This window comes from Sciurus carolinensis, unplaced genomic scaffold (genome assembly GCF_902686445.1).
Source record: "Sciurus carolinensis unplaced genomic scaffold, mSciCar1.2, whole genome shotgun sequence".
Classification (NCBI taxonomy): domain Eukaryota; kingdom Metazoa; phylum Chordata; class Mammalia; order Rodentia; family Sciuridae; genus Sciurus; species Sciurus carolinensis.
The window spans coordinates 749070-767750 of NW_025920144.1; the positions used below are offsets into that span (position 1 = coordinate 749070).

The window sequence follows — 18681 nt, forward strand, 5'->3', positions numbered from 1 at the left end:
TTATGTGGACGAATCGTGCCTGCTCGGGGGAAAGGGGGAAAGGAAAAGAAGATGGCGAAGGGTTTCTCCTCAGTTATCGGAATTTCACAGGCTGGGAGGAACCAATTGCGGAGGAGAATTATTACAGACTGACTGGTGGACCAATGACATATTAGAACGTAATGTGGGAGGCAGGAAGATTACGGCAATGTAAGCCGGAAATTCCTGTAACGGGAGAGGCGGGCGTAGCGCAGATTGACAGGTGGTTGGGAGACCAGATTCCTTACACAGCCTGTGTGGAGGCTAGTAAGAACCTCAGCTAACATTTACCTCTCATAAGTTCTCATTGGCTCTGTGACCCCTTGAGGAGCAGGTGAGATAACTCAATGTGGATGTTTAAGGTTTTTTCTTACACACCAAGTTTAAACCTAGTATCACAATGAAATTAGCAATAGAGAACTCCTAAAATATTGAGATAATTCAACATTTTCGGTTTTTCACAGACCAACTCTCTGTCAGCCTGAGTTACAAGCCAATATTGTAGTGCTTTAGTCTCCTCAGACACTTGGTAAATTCATCCTATCACACTAGCCCATTTTGATCTGGGAAAAAAGTTCCAGGCCCTAAGACGCTTAAATTAACAAATACAAGATACTTTAACTTGGGGGAAATCCACAAAAATCCTAATAAAACTGGAGTTATAACATTTGGAATAAATTTTAATTATATGATTAAAAAATGTGTGTATGTTCATGTGTACAAGCACACAAGCACAGAAAAATCAAGACAACACATTATTTCTTTTAGGGGTTCTTTTTGTCTCCCCTGCACATTTATTTCTTGTTCTTCCTGAACTTAGTTATCTAACTACTTCAGATTTTCTTACGTCAGAATCTGAGAGTCTACATTTCAGATGTCTCACCCATAAACACACAGTGTTTTGAGAAAAAAAGAATTTTCACAAGCAAGACAAAACACCTTTTGCATTTTCCAGTAACAAGGAAAAAAACAAAAGTAAAAAGTCACTACAAGAAACTTCAGCACATACTGACCTCTGGGAGGTCAAAAAAAAAGCTGTGAAACCAGATGCACTCCACTCCCCAGACGTGCCGCAGGGCAGCGCACCCCAGCAACTCACCCTCTTTTTCTTCCAAGTTCTCTCTTGAATTCGAAGAACGCAATCCACTGGCGAGATAAAGCGTAGAACACTGTAGAACATGAGCACCTCGAGGACGGAGCTCCCAGTAGAGATTCTTCCTCAAAACGTGCTTGGCAAATGGTGGCAAGGGGTTTATATAACACTTGGGATACTGTGATTGGTCCACAGTTATGCTAAATAGGGTTTGAACATGTACCAATGCTATTGGTCCAAAACATGCAAATGCTATTGGTCAGTTCTTGAGTCCCGGCTTTCATTCAACTCTGCTCCACTTCCTTTTTCTCAGTGCAGGTTGAGAAGTGGGAGGTTGAGGTCCTGGACGGCCCACAGTGCTGTGTGGGGCAGGCTACTGAGACAGGCCTCCCAACTCTTTCCGGACCTGATGGCTGCAGGGTGACAGGTCAGTGAGCCTTCATCCACCTTGGTGCTGGCTCGCCCTGCTTGTGTGGCAGCATTCATGCTGCAGCAGGAACTCCAGTGCTCAGACCCACCCAGGCCCTACTCCACCACTCCATTGCACCACTGCCGCTCTCCTTCCCTTGGCCTTGCACTGACACCTATGAAGACCAGCAGTGCAGACCCTCAGAGTTCACTGGTCTCCCAGCTGGTGACTTGGGGTGGGAGGGTCAGAGGTCTGCTGCTCTTTTATGCCGACCCTGCCCACCCCCACCCCATTGTCCTGCTGACCCAGATTCTTGCTCACATTGGCTTCCTGATGGAGGAGTCTGGGGACATTTTCAGCCCACGGGTGCTGAAGGGCAGGCCTCTAGGGGAGATGGTACAGTGGGTGGACATCCTGGCTGCTCTCTATATCCTGGGCCACAGCCTGCGGGTCACTGTCTCCCTGAAGGAGCTGCAGAGGTGAATGCTGGGGACAGCCAGTGCACCATGATGGAGTGGGAAGGGACTGAGGAGAACATCCCAGAATCTCCTGCTCCACCTCAGGTTCCATGGCCCATGGATACTGTGAGACTTCCTGGCATTCTGTGAGGTACTGGCATCCCCAGGTCCCCAATGACCCGCTCCATCTGTCTCCTGCTTCCCCTCCATGCTGACACTCTGTCACATTTGGGATGCACCCAGGAAGTGTGTCCTGGTCTCCATCTCTGAGCCTGTGTTGGAGGACAGCGTTTGCATTTAGGGGCTGACAAAACTGGCTTGAGACCCAGGCATGGTGGTGCAACCTGTAATCCCAGTGGCTCCAGAGGCTGAGTCAGGAGGATCATGAGTTCAAAGCCAGCCTCAGCAAAAGCGAGGCACTAAGCAACTCAGTGAGACATTGTCTCTAAATAAAATAGAGTTGGGGGTGTGGTCCAATGACCAAGTACCCCTGATTCATTCCCTGGTACACGCCCCAGAAAAAATTGGCTTGAGGGACGGAGGAGGCCAGTGAGGAGGGGACAGTGAACAGACCTGGAAAGTGGCACACACAGAAAGGGTCCGGCCCTGCTTCTCTGGCCTCCAAACTGTCCCTCAGGTCACAAAGGGCCTTTGACAAAAGGGAGGCCAGACTGCTCTCTGCTTGGTTGTTCTGGGATGGACTTAGAGCCCCTGGCTGTCCCCTCAGGGACACCAGGCTCTGTCTTTCCTTTCAGCCAAGATTTAATACAAGACCTGTCTTGCTGGGGTGGAGAGTGGATCCAGCCCATCTTCTGCCCTCCAGGGTGTCCACATGGGCTGGTTCTCAGCTCAGGTGTGTGGGACTAGATGGAATAACGAGAGCCCAGAAATGAGTTCCACCAGGAACTGAATAAAACCTAATGGCGGGCCCCACCTGGGAGCAGAGAGGTGGCCTGGGGCCAGACTGGCCTGGGGGGCTCTTACAGCCCTGGGTGGCTGGGCCAACTGCAGGGCTGTAGAGCAGGACCCTGGTGCCTCACAGGTCTGGTGGACAGGAGCCTTAGCCATGCTTGGTCTCCACAGGCGCTTGTTATGTACACTGGCCAGTCTGCAGGGTGTGGGAGCACCGCTGGGCCAGCTCCCTTTCTCCCCCAGCTCCAGGAATCACAGGGATGAGTCTGCTGATTTGCCAGCTCTCCTGGCACCTGGGCCTATTCTCAGCCCTGAGCTTGCTCACTGGAAAAGAAGGCCTGGGAGGAAAGCATGAGCCTTGGATGGGGTCCCCCCACCCCGTGACCACCAGTGTGGGAAATGCCCTGCCCTGGTTTCCCTTTGGTCCCCCTGACTGTGGTCACTGTGGCCAAGGGATGGTTGGATTTGCTTCCATCTGCTTGGAGCCCCTTGCCCCAGGTGTCCTGGCAGCTCTTCTTGGCTGCAATGAGGACCTTCCGAGGCACTGGGGCATAGGCTGGGGATGTTCAAGGACAATTGCCTCTGTGGGAACGGGAGCAGAGAGGAGGGTAGCCCATCATGATGGCATCATAAAGCTTTTGCTGGGCAGAGGAGAGAGTCAGCCCCTCCTGAGCAGAAACCCATAGGAGAATATAATTCCTTCTTCAGTAGTGATCCTAACCTCTGCTTCCTGAGGCAGCTCATTAGATGCCCAGTTAAATCCCTGGCTCCTTCTTTCTGCCCCTGGTGCTCTGGGGGAGGAGACAAGGGTCTGCTAGTAATGGGGAGGGGGCAGTGCCCACAACGCTCAGTAGGGAGATGGGCACTGGAGTGGCCAGAGGGATAGCAGGTGCCTGGGGAGACGAGAACATCCAGGACTGCCCCGACCATGTGTTCCCAGTAACCAGATGCGTCCAGAGAAGCTGAGAATCCCTGTGTGCACTTTAGCACTGGAGCTAAAGATCTCAGAGCACTTTGTAGGAATTCATTTTAATTAGGTCCTTCCCACAGAGAGAGAGAGAGAGAGAGAGAGGGAGAGAGAGAATAGTTGAGCACTAGCTGGAGAGAATATTTCTAGCCCTAGACCAAAGGCACAGAGAGATATAAAACCAGAGAATTTTTAGCTTAGAAGGGACTGGGGAGGTTTATCTGAGCAACATGTTACAGCAGTGGAGGTGGACACCAGGAGGGCTCAGTGACTGGTGCAAGGGCACCAGAAGACGCCTGCATGCCCAGGGGAGCCAGGGTCTTCTCTGCATCTGAATTCTGCATGCTGATCCCCGGGAGGGCTTCTCTCTCCACTGGGGTAGGTTTTCTCCTCCTCCCTCCTCCCATTTTCCCATCCAACAGTTTGATCTTTCAGCAGAAAGTTACTGAGTCAGTCCTCGATATTTGCTGAGGCCCTGTGTTGTCAGTGGCCAGCTGGGCATCCCAGGGAGGTGGGGGAACCTCAGCACCTCTGGAGCTGTGGTGCTGGGCACAGGAATCAGGAATGTGGGTGGGGTGGCTTTTTTCTTTTCATTATAGTAAAGCGCACATCATGTCAAATTCACCATCTTGACCATTTTCAGTGCATGGTTCAGTGGCTTTAAGTACATACCCAGTGTCTGGTGGCCATTACACTACGCAGAATGCCTCTTGCAAGATGAAGACTCCATGCTCACTCCATACCAAACCCCTGACCTCCCCTCCCCTGATAGCCGGGCTTGTGCAGGTGGGTCAGTCTGGGTGGGGCCGGGAGCCAGGTGCTGTGGAAAGGCTCCCTTTCTGGAACGCCCCTGCCCAGGCCCTGCCTCAGGCAGCAACCCAGGGACTAGCTTGGCAGTTCCGTGTGAACACTCTCTCCTGGTGGTAGTGGCTGTGTCAAAGTCTCTTTCTAGGGATATCTCGCCCTGCTCCCTGCTGCCCAGGTTCTTGGGGGACTCAGAGAGCCCCCCTTCTGCTTGGCCCTGAAGTGTGGAGGCACCTGGTGGGAGTCCTGGAGAGAGCGCTGGCCCGCTGTGCCTCCCACGCACCTTCGGCTGCAGGTTGTCCAGGATAGTGTTTTTTAATTCCTCCCGAGACACCAGCCAACCACTTAGTGTAAAATTGCCCATAAAAGTGAACTTGAATTGCAGGCGATAAGCTGGCAGCCTGCTCTCCTGTGGCTGACCCTCTCGGCTCTCCATGGGCAAAGCTAGGGTTCTGTGTGACAAGCAATGGGTTCTGAGACATTCCTTCAGTGAAGTCACCATAGATTGAAAACCCTCGTCCTCCAGGACCTGAGGCCACAGGCTTCCATCAGTATCTGGGAAGGGAACTCTGTTGTCCCCGGCCACTGTATCTTCTTCCTCCTTCTTGCTGCCGTGTGCTCTGAACCCATGGAAGACCCAGGTCCAGCCTGGAGTGTGCAGAGCAGCAGGACAGGCCCCGGTCCCACCCAGGTGGACAGCCTCAGCCGGGCTCCTCCCATGGCCTCTGGGAAAGGCCCTCATAGACCAGCTTCACTCATTCAAAGGTTCCTCTGGGGTTTGCCTTAAAGAGGGGGTGACTGAGGTTTCTGCTGCACCTGTCTCAAGCGCCACAGGAGCAGGAAGTGCTGGCTCCCTTGCCTGAGTGGCAGTGACTGGCTCTGGTCAACACTGACTTTCCCTGGGGACGGGGTCTAGAGCTCCAGCTGGGTAGGGAGGAGGCGCCTGGAGTGAGGTCCAGGGCCAGTGGGAGCCCCAGAAGGGTCAGAGCCCTGGGGAAATTTGCCCAGTTCCCACTATAGAGGGAGCCCTCTGGAAGAGGCAGGATGCCTGTGGGAGGCATACAGGGGACACTGTCTCAAGATTCTGGCCTGAGTGAGGTGGGGGGCTGTGTTCAGAGAGGCTTCACGGGACACAGTGTCCAGGGGGAGAGCCGAAGCCTCCAAGCAGTAGTGGCCTGAGGAGCCCTCACTCTCACACGGCATCCCCCTCGGTCTGGAGCCCTGTGAGATGCACCCATTTTGTTTGTCTTTTGTCAGTAGAAAAAATGAGCCTTCTAGAGGCCTGTGGTTGACCAGGTTAGTGGCAAAGCCGGGACTGGAGCTGTATCTCTGCTGGTGGCCAAGGACTCGAATTGCCTAGGTGTTGCTGGGGTCCATCTAGTGGGCCTTGGGGATGGGAGAGCTCTACAGGTAGCAGCGTGGAATCCGACTGTCTATGTTCCCATCCCTGCCGCACTTCTTCCAGGCTGTGCCATCTTAGGTAAATTGCTAAACCTCTGTTTCCTGCTCTGTAAATGGGCATAGGACATGAATGGGTCTGATCTCTAGGGTGGTTGCCGAGATGAACTGCATTGACAGATGGCATCAAGAGCAGGTGGGATGCAGTCATGAGTGGATGATGCCTCCACACATGGACAGCAGCACAGACTGTCCCAGTGATTTGCTCCCACTCATCTGTCCTCAGGAGCCCTGGGACCTGGGGTGAGGGGTGTGGTGGGTGAGGGTCAACAAGAGGAAGCCCTGGGACAAGGACACACACTGCCTAAAATCTATCAGAAATGTGGGAAAGGCCACGGAGCCCTGGTGCCGGGGCCACTCCCAGACCCTCCTGTCTTGCTCCGCTGAACTTGATTCCCCCGGCAGGAAGGGGCGGTGAATCAGCCTTGGCCATCACTCTGTGGCTCTTGGTTGGGTGGGGGCAGCGAGGAGGAATGCACAGGTACGCACCCTGGGCTAGTTGGAACCCTGGGACAAGAGTCGGCCTCAGTTTTAAGGGAGGACCTTTGGGGTAAAAAGCCAAAGCCCCGCAGGAGGAAAACAGCGGAGATGTCCTCAGGGTGGGTGCAGAGCTCGCCACCCAATATTTCACCATGTCTCTGGAGAGGGGGAGCTGCTTCCTGGGATGGCTCCAGCCTGGAGTTTGTGCTCTTTCTGCTTCGCTTTCTGGGCATTTCAACAAGAAAGCTTCTGAGGCATGTCTGCCCTGGAAGCCCTGGCTGGCCTTGAGGCTTCTGGTGGGGTCCTTAGAAAGGAGCTCTGTGAGGGAGAGGGGAGGGGGGCCCAGGCCACGTTCCCATTCCTCTGTCCACTTGAGCAGCAGAGCTTCTCTCTGGGTGGCTGGTGCAGCACCTCAGGGAAGCCCCTCCCATTTGCCCCCTCCCCCATGCCTGGATCTTCCCCCAGGTCTTTCTGTCACAGTCCTGTCAAGACCATAAACATCATCAAAATGGCACCACTTTGGACAGTGTGCTCAGGGGACAGTCGGCTTCTGCAGACAGCACTGAGCCTCTGATGCTGGTCCTTTTCCATCTGGTCTGAGCCAGGAAGTCAGAGATGTAGCCCAGGGAATGATCAGTGGTGGCCCTTTTCCATTAGGGAATAAATGTGCTTGTCAAAGTGGGTCTCCTCCCTGACCTGAGGCCAACACCATGTGGACCCTTGACGGGGAGCCTCCAGAACCTCTTCCAGCAGCAGCAGCTGAACCAGATCCAAGGGAGCTGGGTTGGGTTGGAGGCCCATCCAGGGGCAGAGGCAGGGCATGTCCAGCCCGGGAGGAGCTCCCTGCCCACGGAGCTGTTGAGAGAGGAAGAGGAGGCCTCACCCACACCTCCCTCCTGGGGAGGCCTTCCTGGCTGCTCCCTGCCCTTCCCTGCCCTCTCCCAGGGCAGTCTTTCAAGTCTCAGTGTGTGCACCCCAGGCCACGCTCCTCCCGTGGCTCCTATGCTCCCAGGGAAGGGACTCCTCCTGGATGTCTCTGTGGGCTGGAGGGCCAGGCAACCAGGATGCATTCAGGAAGGGTTTGCTAAGCAGGATTAATGGAGGGACACAACAGGGAGGAGGGTCTCTGGAGTAGGCCCTGTTCTGTGGCCCTGGGCTGCTTTCTCTGGCCTGGTGGTAGGGGGTCACCTGCAGCGGGTGATCTCCCTGGCTCTGGGGCCCAGCACATACCTATAGAATGTGTGACCCAGACTGTGATCTAATGGCCAAGGGAAGAAACCAGGGTGAGGAGTCAGGCTCTAGAGGCTCCAGGGGGCTTCCAGGAGAGGTGCCTCTTCGGGGTGGAGAGTGGGGCAGAGGAACTTAAATGGGCAGCTGTGCCAATTGGGACTTGGAGCCCTTCTGCAGTGAGGTGAGCGAGCAGGTTGTGATTCTACAAGAAGCCCTGGGGCTGCAGCCACGCCCTGCAGGCAGGTGAGATGAGGTATCCTTAAGGCTCTAGCAGAGGGACCTGCCCAGTCTGGCCAAGCTGCAGCCTCTGGGTCACCAGGGGCAACCCTGAAGAAAACCAGTGTCTGAGTGACCTGGCAGGTGAGGGGCAGCCCAGGGGACTCTGAGTCTGTTCTGTGCCTGCCAGAGCTCTTTGCCCTGGAGCACCAGGAACCCAGCCAGGAGAGTAGGACTACACTTTCTGAGGCAGGAGGCTTGGGACCCTTGGCTCCAAACAAACAGTGTAGGTATGCTAGGACCGTAGCCAGTGCTTTGTGAATTAAAGTCTCCCTCTCTGGGCAGTCCCTGCAGGAGGAGCAGGGGGCCCTGGCCAGGTACACAGTTGGAAAGCCAACCTGGACTAGATCTCAGTGTCCCTTGGCCCTGGCTGGACTCTCTTGTGCAGTGAGAAACCTGTACACAGGCATCCTATTTAATTCCTGTCCAAGAGTCTGCACTAACCCCATGGCCCTTTATAGCCTCTCTCCGTTCTCATCCTGGGCTAGGAACTGGGTGGGTGGGTTGGAGGCCCATCCAGGCCCAGAGCTGATTGGCAAGGTGAGTTTCTTGAAGCCCAGACTCTCAAGGGCTCTTCTCTCAGTAACTTAGGGTGCCGCTAGGCCGGGGGAACTGCCCACTCTCCATGCCCCTGCCTTTCGACCTCATCTACACTGACTACCACGGCCTGCGCAGACGAAGCAGCACCTGGGACTCTCCTTCAAGAAGTAAGGTGAGAGGGCTGGTGATGGCGGTGGGGACCGGGTGGCTGTGGACCCAGGCAGAAAGCTGCTCCCCTCACCCTGTGGGGCTGCCCTGCCTCTGTCCTTCCCTGTCCCAAAGCTCCCATCTCACAAGAGCTCTGCCCCCTCACGAGGATGATTGCCAAACCTTGGAGAGTAGGGAGTCCTCCATGGTGTCAGGGACTGCATGAGGCTGGGGTGGGGTCACCTGAATGGAGGGGACAGAGGAACTGCAGTGGGCCGGGCGGGGCGGAAAGGAAATGGACGTCCCAGTGGGGGCTTGGCTCTGCCCTGCTGGGTGGGGACAGGACCCTGCACCCCCCTCCCTCTGCACAGCCCTGGGTGTGGAGGAAGGTCAGTGCCATTGTTCCTTGTCTTCCTGCAGCCAGTGGGGTGTGGGTTTAATGTAGCACAGAGAACCCTGCTATTTATTATGTTTATTCCAGTCCCACTGACTATCCCACATGATTTTATTAGGGAAAAAAAAGTGACAGGCAGCGTTCTTGCTTTTATTATTAATGCACGTTCGCTGGCACTTGCCCTCCTCCCGCCCCTCCTCCCACCCGGGCCCTGCTCTGGGCAACAGTGCCAACCTCAGCACTGGGCACCTGACTCTGGGTTATGGGAAGGATGGGGTCAGGAGGGAGCGTCCTGTGAGGTGGAGGCTCTGCTTTACCTCAGGGCCCACTCATGGGCAGGTGGACTCGGATGCTCTGGGGCCTCGGAGTCCAGGGTGCAGATCCACAGAGGTGAGGCCCCTGGACTCAGAGCCTCTGTCCTCGAGGGTGGCGGAGGGAGGAGGACAGGCCTCCCACCATCATCCCCTGCCCAAGTAGTCCACCTGGTGGAGGAGGCATGAGGGCAATGACCCCACCAACACAGTCCCCCCAGGACCCTCACCCAGGTGCACCCCTGGGGAGAGCAGGGAGGGACCCCACTCCAAGAAGCTGCTCCTGGGCAGCAGGGAGAACAGCTTCTGAACACTAACTGGGGACCTGGGGGTTGGGCTGTTAAGATCCCACTTGACTGGGCTGTGACACAGAGAGGTCAAGGTGCTTGCTGAGGTCACTCAGGGAGAATGTCAGAGGCTGAGCTCTGCCACACAGGGCACTACCCTGACCCAGCCACTGACCAGTTGCAGGGCTCTTGGCTGGGGCAGCCCCAGCCCAGGACACAGAAGCATGACCCCTGCTCCTGATCCCTGGGGGGCAGGTGCTGAATCCAGGTCATCAACACCTTTGGAACCGAGTCTGTGTACAACCACGAGGAATATGCCATGCTGCACAGCTGCCGCATCAACTGGGGCTACTGGAACCTCAACCCCAAGCAGTTCATGACCATGTTCTGTGAGTGCTGGGGTGGGGGGTGGAGCTCGAGGTGGGGGAGGCTGGCCCTCGTCCTCCCTGTCTCTCCTCCTAGGGACAGTGGGATGCAGAGAGGAGCCTCCCTGAGGGCAGGGACCAGGGAAGGGGTGGCCTGTGGGAGACCTGCCCAAGGCCAGGAGGACACTGAGCACACAGTTCAGAGTGAGGGGTTTGGGGACCTTCCAGGGACACTTGCAGGGACAACTGTGATGGGTAGTGAAGCAGCAGGCCAGGTTTCCAAGCCAGGGGTGTCAGCAGAGTCCTGGGCCAGACTGAAAGGTCATGGTGCAGAGCAGGAGAGGAGCTTTAACCACTGTGGCTGTGCTGGGAGGGCAGAGTGAGGCCCGCCTCTCAGCCCTGTCTTGGGTCACTGACTTGGGCTTTGGGTTTAAATAGATGAAGGGAGGGGCGGGGTGAGAGAGTTGGGTAAGTAAGCAGTCTTGGTTCACCTGTGGCCTCTTGATCTCTCTGCTGGTCCTGTGTGGAGGTGGCTCTGAGGAGTCCCCGGTGCTCCAGGGGGAAGTCTCATCATGGGTGACCTGTCTGCAAGGCCCTGCTGTTCCTGGCAGGTGCAAGGCAGTGGCTGGAGACAGGTGTGGCTGGCAGTCAGTGTCCCTGCAAATCTCAATGACACCTAGCTACTTTCTCTTGGTGGGGATGAGATGGGGTAGGTCTGTCCTGCAGAACTAGCTGTTAGATGAACCCTGTTTAAATGACCAGCAGGCCCACATGCCGAGCTGACCAGGGCGGGGCCCGCCAGAGCTGAGTGTTCTGCTTTGAATGGGACTCTAGAATACACGCACACACTGCCCTGTGAGATGCCATGTACTGAAAATAACATAACCTTTCCTGACAGCTTGGGTGGGTTCTACCTCCCTGGTGCATGGCCTGCGCTTGGGGGACACTAGGGTGTGCAGAGCTCTTACGGTTCAGCGTGGGCCCTGTTGGGAATCTGTCTACTCTCACCTTTAACTGTGACTGTACTCACTCTGCCCTTCAACAGCGTCTAACTTGTGGCTCTTTGAGAGCTCTGGGTGGGAAAGCAGATAAGCACCCTTGTTAGGACTGGGTCTAAATTAATAGCAAAGTCCTGAGGGGCTAGTGAGTGAAAGTATGGTCTCTCTTTAGCCCGTCAGATCTGGCATCTCCTTGGGAGCTTAACTGCTCTTTTGCCAGGTTCTGGGCTATCTTGGGGGACAGTGGATGGAGGGATGAGTGGGTGGATGGAGGGATGAAGGGATGGGTGTGTGGGGGTGATCTGAGCTCCTGAGAGCTCCACAGCTCCTCAGAAGTACTTGGGGTCCTTTGAGGGTTAGATGAGGCCAATCAGAGCCACCTGGATTCATTCAGTGTGTTGGTCCCGTTGACTTCCTTTGGAAGAAAAATTGTGTGGCTAAAAATAAACCAGAAGCCTCTGGTTTAGTCCAAGCTCTGTGCTCACTGTTGAAAAATCAAGGACCAGAGAGGAGAGGGACCACACAGCTGGCCGGAGGCCACCGGAGGCGGGGCGTCTGCCGTACTGGCACTGCTGGGGACCTGGGATGAGGCTCCGCCTCCTCTCCCTTCTCCTCCAGGGGAAGGAGAAGTTCCTGGGCATCCTGAACAAGTACATGAAGATCCACGGCACCGTGTACTATGAGAGCCAGAGGTTTCCCGAGGTCCCCGCCTTCGTGAAGAACCACAGCCTCTTGCTGCAGCCTGTGTTCCAGCAGCTGCTGTGCAAGGCCAAAGTGAGGACCTCAACACATTGTCCAAAGTGAGTCCTCCAGCACACTGTCCTTGCCTGCTTGGTCACAGGCACCCGCTGAGGGGGCCACACAACACGCCTGCCAGGGCGGCCGCCACCATGCGTGGCCCCTTCCACACGTGGACATGCCCCAATGTGCTGTGCTGCCTGAGCCTTGTGTCCAGTCCTCCAGGGGACTGGCCAACATGGAATATCCAGCAGGCAGGGGAGAGCCTACAGGGTCAGGGGTGTGGGCAGTGCAATGGCCTGGTTAGGGGAACAGGAGCCAGGCAGACCTTTTGGAGCCTCTGAGTGGGTGGTAGACTGGCTGAGAGACCCTGGCTACTGTCCCATGGGTCCATTCATCCTGGATGGCTGCTTCTGCAAGTCACACAAGGAAGGATATCTCTGTGCAGTGGACAACCTGAACAACCTCACCCAGCAGACCTGGATTCAGTACCATTTATGAAGCATCTTCCAGGAGCCAGCCCTGCATGCACGGCTGGCATGGTTAGGTGCTGAATTTAGGTATTTTTAGGATGAATGAGTGGAGGTCCTTTGAGGTTGACTGTGGATGCGGGTCTGCAGCCTGTTGGGCTTGGGATCCTTGCTCTGTCCTCGCCCCTCCAGAATCGTAGACAGCAAGACCAGGCATCCACAGTGCCCCACACAGCCTTGCACTGAGGGACGTGAGCTGGCCACCCCTACCCTACCCCTGCCTGGCTACAGGGCTCCTGGCCTCCCTGTCCTCGTGTCCCCAGCCCCCTCAGCTCTTCACAGGCTTTGGCTTCCCCCACGAGGGCCTGGCCCCCCTGGAGGCCATCGCCCATGGCTGCGTCTTCCTGCAGTCCTGCTTCAGCCCGCCCCGCAGCTCCCTCAACCACGAGTTCTTCCCAGGCAAGCCCACCTCCAGGGAGGTGAGTGGGCAACCCAGCTGGCCCGGGAGGGTTCAGGGCAGGGGCTCTGAGGTTCCTGGGGAGGGAGGTGGAGGAGTCAGGCAACAGGATGAAAGAGACAAAGGGGGGCACAGGGAGAGCCACCCCCTGCTGGCTCCAGCCAGGTGTTCTCCAGCACCCCTACGCAGAGAACTTAATTGGCAAGCCCCACGTGTGGACTGTGGACTACAACTCGGAGGAGTCTGAAGCTGCCATCAAGGCCATCATGGAGACCCAGGTGAGAGGGCCACTTCTCGCTCTGTGGAGCCTCAATATAATTAGAAAAAGGTACCCAGACTTGGCCTGGGCTGGCAGAGGAGTCCGCCTCCTCCTGGTCAAACATACCCCTGCGTCCAGCCATGTGGACTGGAGAGTGGAGCAGGGGTTTTAGGGAGAGAATCTTGGTACAGTGAACAACCTGTACAACCTTACAAGGTAGTCATGGTTTCAGAGTAACTTACTGAGCACAATGGAGGGCCAGGCCCTGTGAGCACTCCTGACACATACTGGATGCCGAGTCGCTGTCTTCCAGATGAAAGCATGGAGGTTCTTCAGACCCTGCTTTAGGTGTGGGTCTGTGACCTTTTAGCAGCCTGTCTCGAGCAATGATGTGCATACAGCTCTTTCGGGGATCTTGCTGACAAGGTCAGCTTTCCATTCCTGATGGAAACACCCAGGTCCTTCCTTCCTGGTCTGGAGGTGAATGTTTCTAGAGGAAGTGCTCAGTGGCAAGTCACCAGGTCCTGATGTGCACCTGTCTTCAGCTCTAACAGGTGAAGCTGGAGTCTGGCAAGGAGGCAAACTCTGCCACTCTGTCCAGTGGGGAGATCTGCTCACCTCTTGGGAATCAGCTGAGGCTTAAACTTAAGTCACAGACTGAGTCTGGGCTCCTGTGGGGTGACCCTGAGGTGGGGTCTCAGCACAGGTGGCTCCTCTGGGAGGTGGTTCCAGGAAGGGGGCAGGTGTGCCTGAAACTCCTCACCGTGGGACCTCTGAGTGGGGCTTCCATCACATCCCAGAAAGGCAGGAACCTGGAGTGGTTCTCCTCTAGCTCCCACCCACCCGTGGCTATAGGCTGTCCACTCCCCTGGCTTCTGGCTTGTCCCTTGCTCACGCTGAGCGGATCGGAGACAGCCCTGAGGTGGAGTGTCTGGCCATAGGAGCGAGGCCGCAGGGGCACTGCCCACATCTGCCGCAGGGGCTACTCTCTGTGTTCAACAATGGCCCTTGCAGAGTTTAAGGCAGACAGGAACGTGGCCTCGGGGCCATGCCCCAGTCGTTGACTGGACAACTGATTATTACAGATTGATGGGTTTAAATGGGCCTGAGCACCAGACCGAGCAGCAGCCTCGAGAAGGGGACTCAGTACTAAGGACAGACCCAGGGCAGGGGCTTGGTGTGGGTTTACTTTGATTCACTTCGTGCTGGAAATGATCCCATTGTGCCTTCTCCCCTGTCCTGCTGGCCTCCTCTTGCACAGGGATAGGGGCAGGGTGAGGACTCTTCCCCATCCCCTTGAAGTCTGGCCTAACCTCCAAGGCCCATCCAGCAAAATGAGCCTGTGGGTGGTGTGTCCCCTTCCCAGATGGAAGGCTGGGCACAGGGGAGGGGCTGCACCTGGGAATGAATGTGCCCAGACCGTCCTGCGTGCTTCTGCCAGGACACACGGGAACTGGGGAGGTGCCTGCTCTCGGGAGAGCTGAGGGGGCTTCCTTTTCCTTGTTCTTTCCTTTGATTTTTTTTTTACTGGAACATCTGTTCAATTTTGTTATTGAGTTAATTAAAAAACAGCAATAACCAGGCTGAGGATGTAGCTTAGTTGTAAACACTTGCCTAGCGTTCAGAAGGCCCTGGGTGCAATCCCCAGCACCACAAAAAAAGAGTGGGAGAGAGAGAGAGTGAGCAGTGACAAAGGATCCAGGAACTAAGGCATCGACATCTGCTGCAGGCCCCCAAGGACCTTGGCCTGCCCGTCTGCTGGCAGCCTCCTCCGTCAGGCCCCACCACCGCTTGCTTTCCTGACCGTTCACCCCTGGTAGCCCTGAGGGTCTCACACACTCCTGTGCCCACGGGCCACCAGCGAGGGGCTTGTGTGTAGACCCAGCCACCCTGGGGCTCCTGCCTCACAGGACCAGGTGTGGCCTGGGAGTTGGCATTTTTAACAAGCGCCTGCTGACACTCAGCATCTGCTCTAGAAAATCCATCTCGAAGCAGTTGGGTGTGAGTGGACCGTGGCTTCTGCAGGTCCTGTGGCCTCCAGGGGAGGGGAGGGGAGGCCAGTGGGGCCCAAGAGGTGCAGAGCCCCAGGTGCAAGCCCCCACCCCACTCATGGCAGGGCAGGTTCTGTGCCCCTGGGCTGCCACAGATGGGCCTGCACCGCATCTCAATTGAGTCCAGATAGAGGCCATGGGGTGAGAGGATGGCAGTGCTGCCATCGCCCCACCACCCCTCTCAAGGTCACCTTCCATGTGGCACCGCAGACCCAGCACCTGTCACCCATGGAGGCTGATGCCATGCCTGCAGTTAGACCTAATGGGGGTGTTTGCAAGCAGGCCACTGCCCCGAGAGAGATTTGTGGCAGGCAGGCAGCTGGAGGGCTCCCTGTATGCAGGGCATTTGACTCACCCTGTGACAAGCACTTCAGACGCAGAGGGGAATAACTCAGGCACCGCTGTCGCTGCTGGAGTGGGGAGTGACGTTTGGAGAGCAAAGGCTCTTCTCTGGGGCTTTTTCCTTATATTCTGGGTTTGTCCCTGCAAGGGGCCCCACAGCCTGCTGGGCAGTGCTCAGAGACTGTCTGGACTCTGCCTTGTGTGTCAGGGCAGCAGCTAGCCACAGGACCCTGTAGGGGGTGGGGGAGGAGCACAGGGTGGGACAGGCCTGCAGAGCATCTGGGACAGAGGGATGCTGGGGTTTCCTGGGACTCTGGAACAGCCTGGGGACTGAGAATACACACAGCACCTGGTGTCCAGTCTGGGACAAGTTCAGGCTGGTGACTTTTGTCCCTAGAGTCAGAGGCAGCAGGGACCAGCTTCAAGGGGAGCAGTGGGAGCTGTCTCCCTGGGACTCTCAAGTGTTGGGAGTGTCCCCCTGACCAGAGGGCCCAGGATGGGCCTCCAGCCCTAATAGGCGGGCTCTGTGGGGGCCCCACACAGCTCTGCTGGACATCCTGAGGTCACTGTGTGTGAGGAAGAAGTTGTGTGGGCTTGGGCAGGACTGTTTGGTTTCACCACCAGGGCTAAGGTTCTCATCTTTGGGGCAGCAGCAGGAAGATGGCGTCACTGGGAACTGAGTTGAACTGGGCCAGGCAGGATGCCCACATTGTGTGTGGTTTGGGGAAGCCAGTGGCCACAGCCACCCTCCTGTGAGTCACGCTAAGTCGGCCCCAACTCCAGCCACTGCCACCTGCCACCTGTGGGCTCCTCCAACGTGGCTCTGTGCTGGGCCTGTTAGTGAAGCCCAGGAAGGGATTGGGGAGGGGACATCTTGTACCTTGGTTACCTTTGCCTCTTGTACACCAGCCACTCTGCCCATGTGCCCCGGTGCAGGCTGCTGCGTGACCCTGAGACCATTAGGTCGCATGTGGCCTCCTGTGTAGTGCGCATGTGTGGCCTGGGCAGGTGCTTTCCAGATGCCACCCAGTTGCATCCCACTGGGAGCATGCTGTGTCCCTCCGTGTGAATGTCCACGTCTTGGGAAGGGTACAGTTGAACTTTACCATCCCACAACCATTTCCTGAGCACCTACTGCATGCCAGGCACTGTACCAGGCACTGTACCAGACTCGGGGACAAGCTGTAGTCCCTGCCCTCGAAGGGCCATGGGCTCCTGAGAGAGATGGAGCATGGACAGGAAGCCATGGCAGGGGCACTTGTCCCAGGGGGAGGAATTCTGGGGTGCTGAGGACTCCGAGGAACCTGGTCCTGTACCAGGAGGGTGTGGGCGCAGGATGCTCTGGAGTGGGTGAGGTCCCAGAGAAGCTGGGCTGGGCAAGGGGGCCTCAGAGCCCAGAAGGGGTGGAGTGCTGGGGTCTGGGCAGGAGGAAGCTTGTGTGGCTGGGGTGGAGGACAGGGCAGGGGCACAGAGGCCAGGACTCATGGAGGGTCCAGGGCTGAGCCTGAGTCCCCAGGGCCCCTGGAGAGTGTAGGGACCTCAGCTGAGAGGGCCAGGTGGATGGGGTGGTTGGCACATCCTACCCCATGCCCAGCAGGGGGGTCCTGTAACCAGGCCTCCCCACCATGCCCTCCCTCAGGTGGAGCCCTACCTGCCCTACGAGTACACCTGTGGGGGCAGCTGGAGCGGACCCACGCCTACATTCAGCACCAGGTAGGTGGCCCTCTATCCTCGGCCATGCGACCCAGGGTCCCACCCCAAGCCCATCAGGCCAGAGCCTGCGCTGTGCAGGCAGCAGACACCTCTGGCTGTGAGCCCCACAGGTCCCCTGACTGCCAAGCCTCCTTTCCTTCCCTGCCAAGTAATTGGAGGCACCTGAGTGTCCATGGGGTGGGGCTACTTTGAGGAATAAATGAAATGTGCATGTAAGGCTGCCTGGTATTCAGCAAGTACCCAACAGTGGCTCCCACTGAAGCTGCAAGGCTGGGTACTCAGGCACCGCCCAGGGCTGCCCGCACACCACTCCACCTCCCTGATGCCCCTTTCCCCCTGCCAGGACTTCTGTGCAGCTCCCAGTTCAGCCCCCCCAGGGACCAGTGCCTCGCAGAGCCCCTTCATCCTGGTGCCCAAAACCACCCACCTGGAGTGGGCCCAGAAAGTCAGCATGGTCCCTGGGGCCTGGTCCCTGCCACACTCGCTGTGGGCCTGGCTGGTTGCCACCAGGAGGGCCTGTATAGACACCTGCCTGCACCATGGGCTGGTCTGTGAGCCCTCCTTCTTCCCCTTCCTCAACAGCCAGGAGGCCTTTCTCCAGTAAGTGCACCCACCTCCCTCCTGAGAGTTTTCAACTGGTGAGGAAGGATCCAGAAGGAACCTTCCAGGTGGGCATCTGCATTATGAGGCTATGCTCTTTACAGGACCCAACTGCTACCAGGGACACTGCCTTCTGGTCCCACCCAGCTCTCTCTGTCCCTCGGGAGCCCTACCCCAACCTGGCAGGGCTGCTGCACATCCCTCCATGCGGGACCCTGGTCCCTCTTCTCCAAGCTCCCAGACAGAGGCGGATAAAGAGCCGTAACCACCTCTTCCTGAGTCTGGGGCAGGGGTTGCTGGGGAGAGGGGTGGGCAGTGCCAGGCTGGGGACAGCCCTGCCCCACCTATCCCAGGGGGTGGCTGACAATGGTGGCACCCGTGCAGGCTGCAGCTACCTTGTGACGTCACCAAGAGGGAGATGCACCACCTGTACCCGGCGCTGGCCCAGCCCGGCCAGGAGTGCTACCTCCAGAAGCAGAAGGAGTCCCTGCTCTCCAGCTGTGCTGGCTCTAGCACCAAGTACCAGCGGCTCTGCCCCTGTCGTGACTTCCTCAAGGGCCAGGTGGCCCTGTATCAGGGCTGCCTGTGAGGCAGTGGGGGCCCCCACCCTGTGCCTCCCCATGCAGGAGAAAGCACCAGTAGACCAGAGCTCGAGATGCACACGTGCGCGGCTCCCCAGCCAGAGCTTTCTTCTGAGGTCTAGGAACTGGCAGAGGAGCACCAAGCACTGTCCAGGGGAGGGCAGCACAGGCAAGCTGTGGGCACTCACCCTGGGGCACCTCTTTCTCACCCTGGGACTCGGGCCCGAGTAGATATTTGGTTGGTCAGGGTCCCAGGTGCCTGGGAGCAGGTGGACCAAGGCCCCGTGCTTTGTGCCATGTGAGATCTGGACCAGTTGGAGAAA

The 18681-nt window shown here is 57.2% G+C and overlaps 1 protein-coding gene across 1 annotated transcript; it reads left to right on the forward strand.

The window, feature by feature from the left end:
- Window positions 1–1595: 1595 nt before the first annotated feature.
- LOC124974345 (alpha-1,6-mannosylglycoprotein 6-beta-N-acetylglucosaminyltransferase B-like) lies at window positions 1596–18366 on the forward strand. The gene is given in 12 exon segments (XM_047537679.1): window positions 1596–1999; window positions 7379–7387; window positions 8697–8773; window positions 8776–8815; window positions 10037–10204; window positions 11648–11921; window positions 12688–12838; window positions 12978–13090; window positions 17104–17134; window positions 17137–17177; window positions 17521–17777; window positions 18162–18366. Coding segments are annotated over 12 exon segments (1770 nt in total).
- Window positions 18367–18681: the final 315 nt, after the last annotated feature.